This window comes from Pelodiscus sinensis, chromosome 2 (assembly GCF_052426305.1).
Source record: "Pelodiscus sinensis isolate ZL-2025 chromosome 2, ASM5242630v1, whole genome shotgun sequence".
In the NCBI taxonomy this organism is placed as follows: domain Eukaryota; kingdom Metazoa; phylum Chordata; order Testudines; family Trionychidae; genus Pelodiscus; species Pelodiscus sinensis.
In genome coordinates, this window is record NC_143053.1 from 103,135,317 (window position 1) to 103,152,134 (window position 16,818).

Consider the following 16,818-nt stretch of genomic DNA (forward strand, 5'->3'; position numbering starts at 1 on the left):
ATGAGCAAAGGAATCAGTAAATGTGTCTGAGCTCACGCAGTTTTATAAATAAAACTATGAAGCATTTCATGTCCATCTGCAACAGGAAGATATTTGTTACTATGGATTTTTAAAAAAAATTATAAGCCTATATGAAACACTAACATCATTCAAAAATCTGAACTCAAATATAATAGTATAGCTTTATATCTAAAAACAGACTGATATTTCAGTTGTAAAATCATTTTATTGGTACAAATATACATATGAATAAAATCCCTTCAACTTGTAATGTAAGTGACGGTCTGTGAAATATGCAAAAACAAGCAGAATTGTTTTGTTTGTTTGTTTTTACAGGCGTCAAACTTTTTCTTTTAGAATTACACATTAAAAGTAAGCTAATATGCAGACAGAACTTAAGAAGGCCTCTACAAAACACCAATATTAATAAAATGTCAATTGCTCTCATTCCAATCAACTATGTACATTAATGTATGAATGCGGAAGCATAAGATTTCATTAAGATTCTTCTATGTTGTGCTTTCTGACAGTACACAAACATAAGCATTTGAGCTTTATGTACAACACAACAGGAAGAAAGAAGGTCCCTATGGGAGAATGTAAAAACCATACTCAAGCATCTAAGATATATATAATTTATACAAATTATTTGATTAGTGTGCTCTGTTAATATAAATTACAATGTGCAATTTCATACCGCAAGAATATATTTATAGGTAAGTCACGTGCAGATTTGACACATTTACATTCAGCAGTACAACACATTACCTGCTGTACAGTGTATTAGTGTAAGACAGTGTCCAGTTATTTGCTTTGCTTCTAAATGCCCTAATGCAGGGAGTTCTTTGTAGCTGCTTCAGAGAAATTCAAGTAGAGTACATGATATAATTGCTGGCTGTAGCAAGGCATGGAAGGGGAGGTCAGAAATCATACATAACAGAAGTTAAAGACCAAATCAATGCATACTGATTGTACTGTAAATCATGATTTTTGAGATTTATACATGAAAATGCATCCAGGGTTAAACAATAGCTGGTAAATCGAAGGATCACTGATTGTTCTACCCTGATTGTAATAAAGGATCTTGCACTACCAAGCACTTGCATTGATAACTAAATAAAAATAAAATCTTTATCTGCTTCTTCTCCAGAGTCACTGGACTTGCTTCCCTGCTGGCCATCTTTACTTAAGGACCTCTGTTTTAATTCTTGATGCTCATGTGTTTGATGTCCAGGGCTTCTTTTTGGAGCTGTAGAAAATATGGAAGCAGATCTTACTCATCATTTCACAAGGGAAGAAAACATTAAAAATATTAGGGTCCCGCTCCTACTCCCCATGAACTCAGTAAAAGCTTTACCATTTCCTCCAGTGTTATTAAAACTAGAAAGAGGAGGGAGGAAGAAAAGGAAAAGAACTTAATACCAGTGCCAGTCTGCAAACTAGGAAAGTTTTGTTATGCTATCTAAAACAAAGCACTATGCTTGTACACAATTAAAATGAGAGATGGTCTGGATAAAAAAGGTTTCCTAAAATGTATTATCAAAACACCAAAACACTTAACACGTCAATGCCATTTTAAGATTTAGCACCCCATCCAGGTGTACGCATGCCTGCCACAATGTATCCACAAGTTTCTAGGGACTCTCACAATAATCCCCAAATCAGTAGTTGGCACATCTATAGAATGCATTCTTCCATTGTGTCATTCCATGAGTACATTTTGCTTTGTAGTGATTCAAAAGCATGAATGTCTCTGAGTACAGAATTTGGCCATTAGCAATGAAGTTTAAATATCATACCATACCCACTGGAAAATATGAAGGACAAAGTCTGAATGAAGAAAGAAGAATAGTAAAACTAGTACACCAGATCTCGCCAAATTAGATTGAGACATTTTAAACATTTAGGAGACTTATGGGGATGTCTCCCTTTGTTGCAAGTCATCTCTTCCCACCCTGTTCAACAAAACATTTTGGTTAAAATAATGCTAACAAATGACATTACTCGCTTCTGCCCAAGTTTTATTTAGCCCACCAAGAGCACATTTCTGGCTCTCTAGTGTGAAGGAAATAAAAAAGAAATCCTGTACCACTAGAGAAAACTGCACTTATTGCACACAATTTTGCTTCCATAATTTGCTTGTTCAGTGGTGAGTGCGACACTCCAATGATCAGAAGGGGAGTCATGTTGGACTGATCTGCAAACACAATCAGGAGTCCTGTGGCACCTTTAAGACAAACAGATTTATTTGGGCATAAACTTACATGGGTAAAAACCATTCATCAGATGCATCTGATAAAAGTGGTTTTTACCCACGGAAGCTTATACCCAAATAAATCTGTTTGTCTTTCAAGGCGCCTCACAACTCCTTGTTGTTTTTATGCTAGCCAAAATACAGCAACAAACAGTAAGTAGCAATCATGCAGCAATTTTCATCCCCACAGCAACCATTATCATCTCAGGTTCACACATGGGGAAAGTGAGGCAAAGAGAGGCAAAATGGTTTGCACACAGTGAGTCAGTGTGCAGAACTGTAATAGAACCTAAACCTCTGCCTCTCAGACTCATGATCAATTGACTAGCATGCAGATTTCAGTACCTCGAAAAGTATATTTAAAAAAATGGGTACTATGTCCCTTACAACTGTATTTCTTTTAAGATGCCAACAGCTGTCAGAATGCAAACAGTAAGGACTTCTGGATTTGCCATATCTCGCAACAACATCCTGCTCTTTCAGGTAGCAAATGTCATGATGAACAGATATAGAACAGTGTCCAAGTCTCAGTTTCAAAGGTGACTTAAATGAGACTCGGGAAAGCTTTTTTTTGAAAATGGGACATAGGCATGTTGCAAACTATACCCAGTCATATTCGCTCTCCTATTGTTCATGCACTACTCTGCCAACGACTGAAACTCAGCTTATCATAGCAGATACTTTATTCTGTGTCATAACATGGGACTGGGAAGGTTATCCAGAATGGTGCTGACATATTGCACTGGGCATTTAAGCCCAGATTCTACAACCAGTCCCATGCAGGCAGGTCCCTGTACCCATGCAGAGTCCCACTGAAGTCTTGGGCCTCTACACCTACACAAATCCCATTGCAGGACTGGGCCGTGGATATCCACTATCTATGATATCTTAAAGCTGGACCTACTATCAAGAATGAAGAGAATGAAAATTTGATTATGATGGGAACAAAAAAATTGGACTCATCTGTAGGGGAAGTCTTAAATTCAAGCATACTAAGTTTCATTCCTCCCAACAGAGAAGATCAATTTGTATGGTAAGACAGAAAAAAAGTCTATTTTCCTTTTGGAAAATAGCACAAGAAGGGGAAGAAATACAGACAGGAGGTATGATATGATCACACAAGAGATGTAGCTAAAATAAATGTAGATGAATGAAATTGAACATTAGTGTCAAAATATCTTCTTAAACAAAGTTACTCTGAATCATTTATATTAACCAGTTATGAGAGATAATGAGAAGCACAGAACATTTTGAGAACAATAATGACAATAAGGTATTTCAGAAATATACGCTTTCACGCAAGTTATGAAAACAGATTTCCCCCCCAATAATTTTACAGTATATTAAAGTTATTTTTCAGTAAAATCTTAAGCACAGAGCAGAGTTTGCTTTTCAGGTTAAGAACCAATACTCCAGTAATTCTAGTAAAGTACCGTATCAAAATAAACAGACTAAGTTCTCAAAAAGTTCAGTGAGTGATGTGCTAAAACTGGCACTAACAAGACTCAATCCCAAAGAGGCATGGCTTTAGCTGGTGTGGGACAGATGACATGGGCTCGCTGGGCTCGGGCTGTGGGAGTATAAAACAGCAGTGTAAACTTTTGGGTGTAGGATACAGCTCAGGCTCTAAGACCAGCCGAAGCCAGGATGTCTGCACTGCTACTTTTGCTCCACAGCCAAAGCCCTGCAAGCCAGGGCTGCATTATGACTTCCATGGGCCCTAGGCACTTTTGCCTTCGTGGGCCCCTCCCATCATAATAATATCAATATTAAAAATTATTTTTGATATAACTTTAAATAGTTCAACATTTTATTTTTTTTCTGTTTTAGGCAAAATTTAATAGATTTTCGTGGGCCCTAAAAGTTCATTTTTTCTCTTCTGATTTTGAAAGAAATTAAAACATTTTTGTGGGCCCCTAAAAGTATCGTGGGGTGCCTACTGTGCCTAATGGATAAGTCGGCCCTGCTGCAAGCCCCTGTCAGCTGACCAAGGCGTCGGCATACTCTGGTGGTCCTCTTGGTCAGAGGACTTCACTATGCACTGTGGCAGTGTTCAGTGTTTGTCAATGTGGGGAGAGAATGCACATATTTTTATTTTGAATAACATTTGCCTTTAGAGAAAGGGTTTCAATTGGGAGCACAGAAATGATTCATGTCCCATTAGATTTACCCTTCTCATTTTTTGGTGGCAAGCCAAAACACCTCTCAGGTTCCCTGCTGTTACTTTCTATATGTATCTTCCCCTTTGTTAGTGCCAGTTGTTAAGCACTGTGCCAGTGAAAAATGAAAATGGAAGGTTCTAACCAGTCGTTGGCTGTGACTTCCTGTGCCCAAACGCATTTGCTTCCTCTTCTGCACTGGTGGAGTACTGCCTTGAAGCTCTTTTCCCTCCACTGGCTGCCTTGTCACAGTCATGATCTGTATCTCTTTTGTTATACTCTCCTGTTTGCTCTAGCAGGGAAAAGGGATTAATTTATATCCCCAAATGTTATGTATTAAGCCACATATGAAAGGCAATGGTTAATAGAAAGATGATCTTATCTTATGCACTCCATATAATGAATAATAAGTTCTGTAGTATATTACTGGAGGGTAATATTCTACAGAATCTGATGCATGTTTAATTTAATTGGCACAGTTATCTGCATTTGTTGATATTACAGAATTCTGCAGCTAATCTATGGAAATGCAGTGTAAAAAAAAGGTGTATTTTGTGATTCCCCCAAATAGTGCAGTTGCATTCATTAACATAAGAGGATTTTATAATCTACGCAATTTCCACCTTCTTTCTCAATGAACATAATCAAGTTTACCAAGCAACAATTTGGGCAGATTTGCAGTGATTTACCAATTTAAGGAATCAGTTGAGCATGTTATTCTGCAAAGAGGCACAGAATAAAAAAACAGGAGTAACTGACATGAACAAGTATTATAGTAATAAATGAAAGTAACTGAGAAAAAAAAAGAGCAAACAGAAGCATAATTTCTCATGTTCGCCAGACAATTGTAACTTAAATAACTGATAAATGGTCTATGTTGTGAGGAAGTGTGATGGGTGTACCAGCCCCGCACTGAACAAGCAGGGTTTAGCCAGGCTACCCTGGCTGAAGGAACCCTGCCCCCGCAGCCCTGCCGGGCATGCTCAGACTGTAGCCCAGATATAAAAGTCTGGGGAGAGGCTCAGTCTGGGTGGGCTGGTGGAGGAGAAGGACCTCTGGTTGTAGCTCCTGAGCAGCCGCAGTCAGCTGCCAGAGCCAGGAACAGTGGACTCCCTGACGACGGCTGGGTGGCAACACCCACAGATTCCCAGGGATACGTGGCTCCCTCGGAGCCAGCTGCTCCGTGGGACACCAACCCATCGGATCGGATGGGAAGCGGCTCAGGGAGGGTGCAGAAGCGGTCTCTCCCACCCCAAGATCCCCAGTGTGTTTCGGTCAGATTCCCTGCCGAGGGAGTGGTGCACCCTTCTGCCACTCGCAGGGCTCTGGGCCAGGACCCAGTGGAGTAGAGTGGGCCCGGGTCCCCCTTCCGGGGCACAGCTCCTCCCCCCACCCCGTGACTTTGGCCATTGGGCCGTCTAGCTCTGCCTTAAAGGGCCAGCCTTTGACTTTGATTTCCTGACTGGGGCCAGTGGGCCAATCAGCCTGGCATTCAAGGGCCAGCCTTTGACTATAACTCACTGACTTTAGCTATTGGGTTGTCTGGCCTGATGTTAAAGGGCCAGGCTCTGACTTTCATGTACTGACTTTGCCTTAGGAGGCCTTGCTGCCCTGCTTTAAAGGGCCATGCACTGACTCTGGCCATTAGGCCATCCGGCCCCGAATAGAGGGGCCTAACCACGGGTGATTTACTGGTTGTGTGGGATGGGTTGTGGATTCAGAGAGCTCAGGGACATGAGAACCTACCCCCTGGGAGAGAGAAGAGAGGCCCGCTCCACAACAGGGAGATAAATCAAGGACCAGGAAATCCTATTTCTGCAATCCCACATTATTTGTGAACAACTTTCTCCATCTGCTGTAGCTGTACTCCCAGAGCTGGAATGGCAGGGAGGGGAAAAAAATTTCTGATGTTGGAGTAGCACCTGGAGTAATTCAGATAGCCCTGGGGGCTGAAGGTAGGGGCACTGCTCTTAATCACCATAGTGCTGCCATGCCCCATCTGTGCCAGTCCTAATCTTGGCACAACCTCTATGCCAAGATTCATAAGGGGACCTTGAAATATAGCCTGGCTGTTTTCTGCAGGGCCTGTGCCAGAGCTCTTGGTTGGAACTCTTGAACCCTTTTTCTGGCATATCAGCACTGTTCCAAAATTCTGGTTTGTATTAGCCGGCGATCTCTACAAAGATGAGAGTTACGTGCAATTTACTATGCGGGGCTGGATTTCTCTGGCGCTCCCACAGGGAAAAACCGATGTGCGCTGGGAAGCACCCCTGCCAGCTCTCTCTTCTCCCAGTGCTTCCTGCCCATCAGTAGGCTCCACCAATCAATGTCTCCTGCTTGCCACGATCAGTTGTTCTGCAGCATTTGATAGGCTCTGGGGAGTGGGGAGGTAGTGAGGATGCGGTATGCTCGGGGAGGGAGCAAAGCTGGATGGAAAAGATGGAGTGAAGGGGAATGGGGGAAGGATGGATGTGAGGCCTTAGGGGAAAGGCTGAGTGGGGACAGGGCCTGGGGCAGAGCTGAAAGTTGGCACCTATGGATGTGTCTACACTAAGTCTGGGCTTGAGCATACATCAGTTCTAACATGACAGGGCTGGACTGTCTGAGCTCAAGCCAGGACCGAGGGTCCAAACCCCATCACTTTGCAGTGTAGATGCAACCCCTCCGGACTTGGGTCTTGGAAGTCAGCCAGCAGTATCCCACAGTCCCCCAGAAAAACTTCCTTAGTCCTATCTCAACAATATACAACTTACTCTGCTGAAAAGAGAAGCCAACCCCTCTTTGCTAAGGGCAGCAGCTCAGGCCAGTGTTAACCCATTGTCTTCTGAGCACCAATCTGCCAGCAACAACATTAGAGAACATCTTCAGTTTGCAATGAACTGATCAGGCCTTTTGCAAAGTGACTGTGCATCAGGACAATAAAGTTTTCCCACAGTGCACCCTGGACTGAGGGCTAGAGCAGCCATATTTCAGCTGTGAGAGAAGAAGTGTTAGGGACTCTAGGAGCATGGTTATTTTGACTCAGATCTAGGTACTGGACTAAGTTTGAGCACGGCTTAGAAAAGGCTTAATGTAGGGTTAAAATACAATGTAGACACTCAAACCCTGGGTTCTCTAACACAAATCAGTTCTCAGCTTACATAGCTCCTTTGTCCCCCTTACCCCAAAGGTCTTCTAAGAGGAAGCCAATTCAGTATGACACACACAGCACATCAGTAACAGCCGGAATCCAAAAGTGGGGCAAAGAGAAGAAAGTGGTTTATGGAATCCCCTAAAACAGAACATTTTCAGAGTCCTTGCTCAGGTACCCTGACATACTGAGCATTGTTTGACATGAATTCAACAGAATACAATGATCCTAGAAGGGAGACTAGAAAAAGAAATTGAACCACTCCAGTGAGCTCAGGAAGATAGCTGTGACCAGTACACATCTCCAGACTGATCTTAACTGACCAAATTATTTTGTATATAATCCAAGTGGCTCTCACTTCATTTTCTGTTGCTCTGGCTTCACTGTAAAATGGTCACTATTAACATAATATAACATTACATTTGTTTCTCCTCTTTTGATCAAACTGTATTAAATAAGACAGGAGGAGGGTACTGAACCATGAGTTATCACACACACTTTTCCTACTTCCTATCCCCAGGTACAAAGCAAAAAAATCAGGAAACTAGTTTATTTCGAAGATGTACTCATTAACAGAGTGAGGCCAGGCAAAGGACATTGGGACAGTGACTATCTCAACAATCTTACCGTCTTGAGAAAATGATCTGATGGTGGTCTGGGGGCTGCTTTGACCATCTTTTTCTTTCTCAGAAGGAAGCTTCTTTAGCACAGGGGGAAGCAGAGCAACTTTTGGGGAACTCGGGCCAGATGGAGACTCTGGCATGTCCTCTGTGGAAATATCACACACACAAGCAGATACATCACATTTCCTGCTAAACAGTTTCCAAGAATAGCATCCGCATAGTAGGCAATTGCAATTAACTATTAAAAAAACCACCCCAATACACAACCAACAACATAAAGGATACAGTCAGGGTTTTCGCTCTGCTAGAATTTGGGGCAAACCAGAGGAAACATTCAGGAAGTCTAAGAATCAGACACTAAGGCCAGAAGGGACTTTTGAGATTTTACAATATTAAGAAAGAATGTATGATTGGTACTCAAGCCATCTGGAAGAATTTTACTAGCTAGCAAGTTTTTAAAAAATACAGGAAGTATAAATTAGTCAAACTATCCACTTATATATAGTAGCTAATTGTTTTGCTACTACTGTTGATTATATTGTAGACCTGAATTTCAACTCCTAATGTGTTGCTCTATTATTGAAGTTAAAAAAAATTCTTAAAAGAACAACCTAATTTATTGGAGGGCTAGAAGTGAATTATGCAATTAATAAAGAAAAGTTAAAGAAAATTATTCAGAAATGTATTTTAAAATGGTCATATTGATATTTTTAATAAGCTTAATGTGATAAACCAATCAAGCTTCATAGCTACAAATTACAAAAATAAAAGTAAACAGAACTTTCATAAATAGTTTGCAGGACTCTCTACTTTTCAAGGGAATACTATAGGTTCTTCATTACACCTCTTTCTTAAAAAAAAAGTTTTGAACTTGGAAGAAAGCTACAGGTATTTTCATTTTTTTAAAGAACTGGATAACTATGACAGACATCCTCTCAGTGGTCGGACGTGAATTTTGCATGCCCTATAAAAACTATAGATGTTTTTTGTATGTACAATTTCTCCGTCTTGAACTAGGTTACTTGCAAAGTAGGTCCCTTTCATTTGCATGGTAGTGAAATACTAAAAAGGCACTGCTTAGGTGTGTTTTTTCATAAGCATACTGTCTCTAATGAAGGAAATGATGCATGGCTGGAGGTGGGAGAAGTAAGCTCTTAGGAAACATTGACTGATATTATGCATCTGTTTAGAATGAGAGTTCAAACAAGTACTGGAAAAGAATGGTGTTTTGTCTTACCAATGAATGGCCATCACAAAGGAAACAGCAATTCTGGTCTCGACTAAGCTATGAGATAATCCTTCAAATGCTATGTAACATTTAAACTGACAAAACTCATGAGCTGTTGGCAAAAACTGATTCTGCCACAATAGTGGCAGCAATGGTGGAGCCCAAATGTAAACAGGGTCCTGACTACTACGTGGTGGTTTCACCACTGTGTCCTTTGTGCCGTGTTAGACAAAAGGATAATAAACATGGAGTCTGCCTGTATGTTAACACACTCGTTTTTGCTACCACCAAAGGAGCTGAAACAGTGGCAGCAATGATGGGGAATATCTGTCTCCCTTCCAAGTCACAAAAAGGAGTTTCAGTGCAGGCACAGCCCGGGACGTACGTCTTTTGTAGGAAATGTGCGATGGGAGGAACAGACAGCTTTGCAGCTGTGGGTAAGTTGAGACCATCTTCTTTCATGGGCTTTTCAGACATCTTAAACTCTATTTTCAACTTAAGCCAAAGACTAAATAAGTGATGCCTTCCTGTTATACACATCTAGTGGTGTTTTACTTAAAGACATATCTTATTTTATGACTGACTATAAAATAATCAATACAAATTTATGAAGAAGTGATCTGGTACCTGTGAGAGAGGCAAAAAGTAAATTCTAACCATGGTGAGGCAGTGACTGAATTAGGAAGATAATAGACAGAGCACACAATCAAGGGCAAGGAAGAGGCTGCAATTTCACTCTGCAAATGGTTCTTCTCTAGGGCTGGCAAGTACCAACATGAGCATGGGAAGACTCTAAATATCTGAAAGGCACTACGGGTGGTAACAATCATCCTGTTTAGTCATAAGTGATTAGTAAACAGTATGTTTGTCAGAGCTGCCAGACAAGTCAGTTTCCAGTTTAATTCTTTTCACTCTCAATATCCATAACTTTTTGGGCAGGTCCATACGAGGGGACAGGTAGGGAAATGTGAAGAAAACTTTCAATTCCATTTACTGTCTTGAGATAATGCCTGAACAGGAGTTTAGTAGAGAACAGTCATTAGCAGGGGGTCAAGGAACAATTCTTCATGATTATAAAAGACCAAACAAATGGATTTGGAGCCCATTCAATATAGGGGAAGAAAGAGGGAGGCAGGGGGGAGAAAGATACAGGCATAGATTTCCTAATGTTTAGGAAAGCAATCCAAAGGCAAAAACAAAGCATTTAAATACAGAAATGTTTCTATATTATACTAGAACAGAGAGGGGCAGTAACACAGTGGCCGTTAGCCCCTGGCAGGCTGTCCACTAGATTTACCTGCATGGCCAAAGGTACCAGCAATCGCAGCTCCCATTGGCTGTGGATCGCCATTCCCAGCCAGTGGGGGCAATGGGAAATGGCGTGAACTAGGACACTGGTCCCTGGCAGACTGGATCTGTCCTGTGGACTGGTATTTGCCCACCCCTGTACTAGAGGATTATCCAGCATTGTTGGGTCTTTGTGGGGGCCCCGGGCAGAGAGAGAGGGTGAAGGAGTCAGGGCTGGGAGAGGGTGTAGGGGGGCTCACCGGGGCCACCTGCAGTGGCGAGGGCAGCACTGCTCTGACAACAGCTGATTCTTGGCCATGTTGCCTGGCCAGCAGATCGTCCTGGGAGGCCAGGGCTGTGCAGCCCATCCCTGGCTGGAGGCTCCTGGGGGAGGAGGGGATGAGGAGGCAGGGTTGTGCTGCCCGGCCCCTTCCGGCAGCTCTTCCCAGGGACTGGAGGTGCACTCCTGACCCTGGGTCTCCTCGGGGAGTGGGGGGCGGGGGGGAAGAGAGGGGATGTGGGGCTCTCTCTCCCTCAGCACTGCAGAATAACGGTCTCCCACATTTGCTGCCCCCAGTGATTATTGCAGAGCATAACTTTCCCTCCTATCTGACTCCTCCATTTCCATGTTATGGAAAGCAATCCCATTCCAGGCATTTCCCATTTTCCTGGCACAACTAAACCCTGGCCTTTCTGTAAGTTAGGATAAGAGAAAGCTGCAGACCAAATTTGGTAGTCCTAACTTTCATAGTTTAAGAGGAGTTATTGAACAAATGGACTCACAGACAGACATATGCACAAACACTCTAATATAGATTGATAATGTGATAACTGACTAATTGGTCAAAGGGCTGAGAGAAACACATAAAAGGTCAAAAAAATTAATGTTTTGGTAGAATCAGGGGGGTTGAGTTTAAAGAAAATACAAAGGTAATCTATTTAGTCAGTGCCTAACACAGTGGGGCTACCATTCCAAAGTAGGGTCTCTTAATACTTTTATAATAAAATAATAATAACCATCACAACACAGCTCTGTGACTTTCTCTAATTGGTCATTATTTCTATTATTTCTTCTTCTCAGCATTTTCCATTACAAATATATATATTTGAGAGAGTGTGAGAGTCTATTCCTGTATCTGTCTGTTCAAGAACTCCTCCTAAATGGTAATAAGTTAGGGCCACCAAATTTGGTATACTGCAGGGATGGGGAGGCCACTCCAAGAATTTAGTAAGTGGTCAAGGGCCATACTCTTTCATGGTATTAATGGAGGAGGTATGACGCCTGTGATGGACATTGGGTGCAGAAAGGAGCTTAGGATAGAGGACTGTGGTGCAGAAGGGGGTGTAGGATCTGGGAGGGAGTTTGGGTTAAGGAGGGGGTTGTAACCTGGAGCAGGAGACTTACTGCAGAAGTGGGTGCTGAGTCCAGGAGGGGGCTGCAGGAGGGAGTGTAGGATCTGGGAAGGGGTCGTGACCTGGGGGAAAGAGTGCAGGAGGGGATTCAGGGATCTGGGTTGTGACTGGGGTGGGAGGGAGCTATGATTTGAAGAAGGGGTGTAAAAGGCGGTACAGAATTTGGGAGGAAGTTGTGACCTGGGGCAGGGATGCAGGAGGGGAACCAGGGGATTTGGATGTAGGGTGTAAAAGGAGGCAGGGGTGCGGGGGGGAGGTGGGGAAGGAGGAGTGAGGGGCGGGGTTGGGAGATTGGGGAGAGGGATGGGCTGGGGTGCCAGAGGTAGGCTCAGGCCAGGAGGTGCTTACCTAGTCAGCTCTCAGCCAGCAGTCCTGGAGGTCCAGGCAGGTTCCCTGCCTTCCGCACCCCTACACTGGATGTGGGGGCCACATGCAGCTGCGAATGCTACAAACCTGGAGGTGGAGGGATACTTTACACACTTCCTGTCCTGCAAATAAGCAGCTCCCATTGGCCAGTTTCTGATTCCAGCCCCTCGTATACAGCTTTCTTTTATCATAACTTAAAGCAAGGTCAGGGTTTGGTTATGTCAGTAACATGGAATGTGCCTGGAATGGGACTGGTTCTCATAAAACCACAAGAAAAGACACAGAATCACCAGACAGGTGAAAGGGACTGGCTGGGGACATACCCCTCTCATCCAGGACTGCCCCAAGTCTCCTACCCCATCAGGCACTCGGTAGAGAGGGCAGGAGGTAGGTAGCTGAAGCCCTCTCATCCCCTGATTTGTACAGGAACCTTGCTGGCTGTTCCTTTTCATCAGGAAGCAAGGGGAAAGTGCATAGCTTGCTAAATTCCTCACTCTGGCTGTGGAACACAGTGGGGAGATGAACTTGGATCTGCCCCAGCCGGGGGACATGCACTCCTTCTCTGGCTGTGCTCGCTGGAGCTGTAGTGGCCATGGACAGGTGCTTCTCACCTGGCCTCCAAGCCGTAGCGGTGAGAGGGCTGAGATAGTCCTCTCTCCCCAGGGCAGCCAGCAGACTGAACCCCTCCATCCCCAGCCCCACCCCAGAGCAATAATTTACATGAAGGAAAACATGAAGTAACTGAGTTAAGGACCCAAGCAACACCAGGTAAATCTTCTAGTTAAAAAAAATAAAGTGAGGATGTCTAATTTCTCTTCAGGATTTAGTTGTTAGCATTTCCTTGGTGGTTCAAGCAAATCCTGTTTATACATTTTCTTCCAACGGGGCCGACCAGCCTGAACAGTTCCTCACCATTCCGAGAGGCAGAGCGAGGCTTCTGTGGAACTGTGGGACGTCCCGTTGGGCTGGGCTTCGACTGCAGTGGAGGTTTGGGGCTCGTGGGCGTACTGGAAGAACATCTAGCCCGTGCACCAGCTTCAGCCTTTGGTTCAGTTTTTGGATTTTTTTCTGAAGATGCCACAACAGAGTCACCTTTACTCAAGGCAAAACGATTCTCTGGGAGGGGCTGGTGGAGTTTAGGCACTAAAACAACAAACAACAACAACAACAACAACAGTAATGAGAACAACAAATAAAGTCTTCTACATACTGCAGAAAGCACGCTGTGCAGGTATACTCCCGAGGTAAAGCCTACCTCAGGCAGCAATGCGCACACCATGTATAAATTAGGCAGCGATGGGAAAGCTTTTAAGACTGAGGGTTCAGCAGGTGTTCAATGAGCAGCCAACAATGTGTGTGTCAGGCTGTACGCACAACTCACTCATGAGCAGGCCTTGGAGAGTCACCACGCTTGGATATATTGGGACGGTGGCTAGCTAACCCACTCTTCCTCCGTTGTAGGCAGGCGCTGATGACATGGGTTGCTTCCTTTCCACGTTCATGAGTACCTTTTCTCACTCTCTTATCTAAAGATTTCTTCCTTTCAGTCCTTCCCTGTGGTATTCCTCATTGCTTTTTGGCAACTATCAAATCCACTAGTCCCCAACATCCTTCCTGTTCCTCTGGCCCCTTTCTTGCTCCTTTGGATATCTCCATCTTTCTCTCCCTCTTTTCTCTTGCCCTAAGGGTAGAGAAAAACCCACGGGCCAGTGGGGAAGGGAGAGGAAGGTCTGGCTACCATCTCTTTCTATGACTCTTGCACTGACATACAGAGGTGAGTTTTCAGCAGGAAACTCTTACTGACCAGAAGAGGAGCAGCAGAACAGGCAGTCTCTGGCTGTCCAGCATCATTGAACACAGAGTTCTAAGGGCCCAAGTTGAAAATCCCAGCCAGTTTTTTTTTCCTGCCAAAGACTAGCAGTGGAATCCAGGACACAGAAAAGAAATCCTCGCCTGAGGTGCGTGTTCCAGGGTTTTTTTGTTTTTGTTTTTAATGCTTTTAGATCAGATTTAAAATTGGGTAGCAATGACAATCCTATTTATATGACTCTAACTGATTTAGTAACACTGCATATAGACTACACTGTCGCACATTTATTAACAAGGTTGCCAGCACATTATTTTTACCAAGCAAAGGCTGATGCATTTGCACACAAATCTCACTTAAATCTAATGCAGCTAGAGCCAGCTGTGCAAGTTGGCATAAAGCATGCTGGAAACTAGCTTGCAAATAAGCAAACTGCCTTCCCTTATTTCCTTCCTGCCTCCAAACCCTGGGAGTACTCCAGGAGGATTATATGAACATGTATGTTCAATCAATCTTCAGATTTGCACGTGTACTAGGTGACAGCATTCTTCACTTTTAATGATTTACAATTTCTATGCTTGGGTTGGACATAAGTCTAGTTTCACCTACGTTTAGACTGCCTTGGCCTTCTGACAAGGAAAAGTATATGCCCGCAGATGCTGACTTGGCCTAGCTAACTGCTATTCCAGTTCAGAAAACCTACTTGTTACAGTAGTGCTGAGCATAGGAATTCTAAGTGCAGTGTGTGGGGAGGAAGAATGTTGATACAGCGAGTTGCGGGCCAATCTCAGAAATGTTTTTCCAGTTTACGTAGTTGTTTTTCATATTCAGCTCTGTTGGATTTGAGTTGTGGGCTAACCAAAAGGATTGTGGTGCGTGCATGTGTGGGCAACAGATCTTTGCACTGTAAGCAAAACAGCAGAAGGCTTTCCACACTTGTATCTACAACACTTGTATGGGAGTGTGAGAAAGGGAGAGATTGGCTAACAGACAGCAGTTTCCTACATGAACTAAGAGAAAAATATTCTCTGTCTGTTTTCTCATTAACAGCCAGCAATTTCCCTTTAAACTCCATTACTTGTCTTTCTAACCTCAGGCCTGTTAATATTATTAGAACATAGTAAGTTGATATAAATTAAACAAAACAATGAAACTATAACTACAACAGGGGCAGCCAGAGGGAATTTCTTGCAGTGATGAAACAAGAACTGACACTCAGAGGCAGGAGGGATTGCTGTGCCCACACTGCACTGGGATTAGGGAGGGGGAAATGTGTCATTTATAGGAATTAGCTGCAAGGAAAAATGGAGATCAACCACTCGTTAACTCTTAGTGTGCCCACTTTCTTGGTTCTCTAACCTCAGATGTGTCTCTCTCTTATTGGAATACCAACAGCAAAAAAGGATCCTCCTCCAAAGATATTAGTCTGGAATGCTACTATGATTTTAAAGTATGGTTTCATGGGGCTCTCTCACAGTTTCTCGCTACACTAGCTTCTAAACCACATTTAGGAATGACGTGGAAACCATAAACTGGTTTCTGACAACTGCTCAGCCAATGTTGTTTCGAACATAGTTTGTAAAATCTTTTCACACAAATTCCCATCATCACTATACAAAAATTAGAACTGGATTCTTTAGCATACACAGAGACGACTTCTATATTGGTTTCAGCCCCTTTTCTAGCAGAGTTCTCACATCACCTAAGACACCATCAAAACTGGCAGTATCTAGCATCTGTTTCATCAGTCTAAACAAGACTGAATTATCCTCCACTACCATGGTGGCCAGGCATGTTTCAGGCATGGCGGGGAACCCTGAATTACAGCAGTCTGTGATGGATCTGCTTAGTGGATGAAGGACTTCGGTTGCATAACTATAAATCCAGTACCTTTTGTAAGCACTATAAGAGTATGTCTAGACTACATGCCACTGCCGACAGAGGCATGTAAATACCAACATAGCCAATGAAGCGGGGATTTAAATATCCTCTGCTTCATTAAAATAAAAATGGCCACCACACTGTGCCGGCTCAGCTGATTGTCGGCATAGCGCAGCAGTCAAGACACAGATCGGTCGCCAGGGAAAGCCATTGTCGACCGATACTGTAAACATCGTTTCACGAGGCATAAGGGATCGGTCAACAACAGCTTTCCCAGTTGACTGATGTCACAGGGGGCGCCATGAAGTTAAGTTACATGCTTGACCCTGGGGCAGCGGGGCTCAAGTTTCTGATTCCTGAAAGGGGTATGACAGTCTGGAAAGGCTGAGAACCACTGGTATAAACTCTGCAAAATGAACGCCTGGCTATGAAAGCCTCATTTACGGCAGGAGCAAACAGATTTAGGGCCCTCTCTTCTCTCTAGGCACTAGGGATGTCAGCGTGTAGCCAACTACACGACTATATCAGAGGCAGCAAGGCGGGGGGAGGGAACACGGAGGGGGGAGCCAGTGTCAGTGGGGAGTCGGCTTTCAAGCTGGCTCCCCACAAGGACTAGATCCCGCAGAGCTATCTGCCCCCCACCCTTGTGCTGCTGCCTCTGATAGAGGCA

General features: G+C 43.6%; 1 protein-coding gene across 3 annotated transcripts in view; it reads right to left on the bottom strand.

The window, feature by feature from the left end:
- Positions 1-206: 206 nt before the first annotated feature.
- CARMIL1 (capping protein regulator and myosin 1 linker 1) overlaps positions 207-16,818 on the bottom strand; it is a 244,054-nt gene continuing 227,442 nt past the window's right edge. For 2 of the 3 annotated variants that reach the window (XM_075921131.2, XM_075921130.2), the window contains exons 35-38: positions 13,373-13,603; positions 8,171-8,311; positions 4,559-4,705; positions 207-1,249 (exon numbers count right to left, since the gene is read on the bottom strand). In XM_075921131.2, coding sequence (XP_075777246.2) covers positions 1,113-1,249; positions 4,559-4,705; positions 8,171-8,311; positions 13,373-13,603 — 656 coding nt within the window. In that variant the 3' untranslated portion in view covers positions 207-1,112. The remainder of the gene's footprint in view (positions 1,250-4,558; positions 4,706-8,170; positions 8,312-13,372; positions 13,604-16,818) is intronic. The other variant, XM_075921132.2, reaches the window with a different exon arrangement.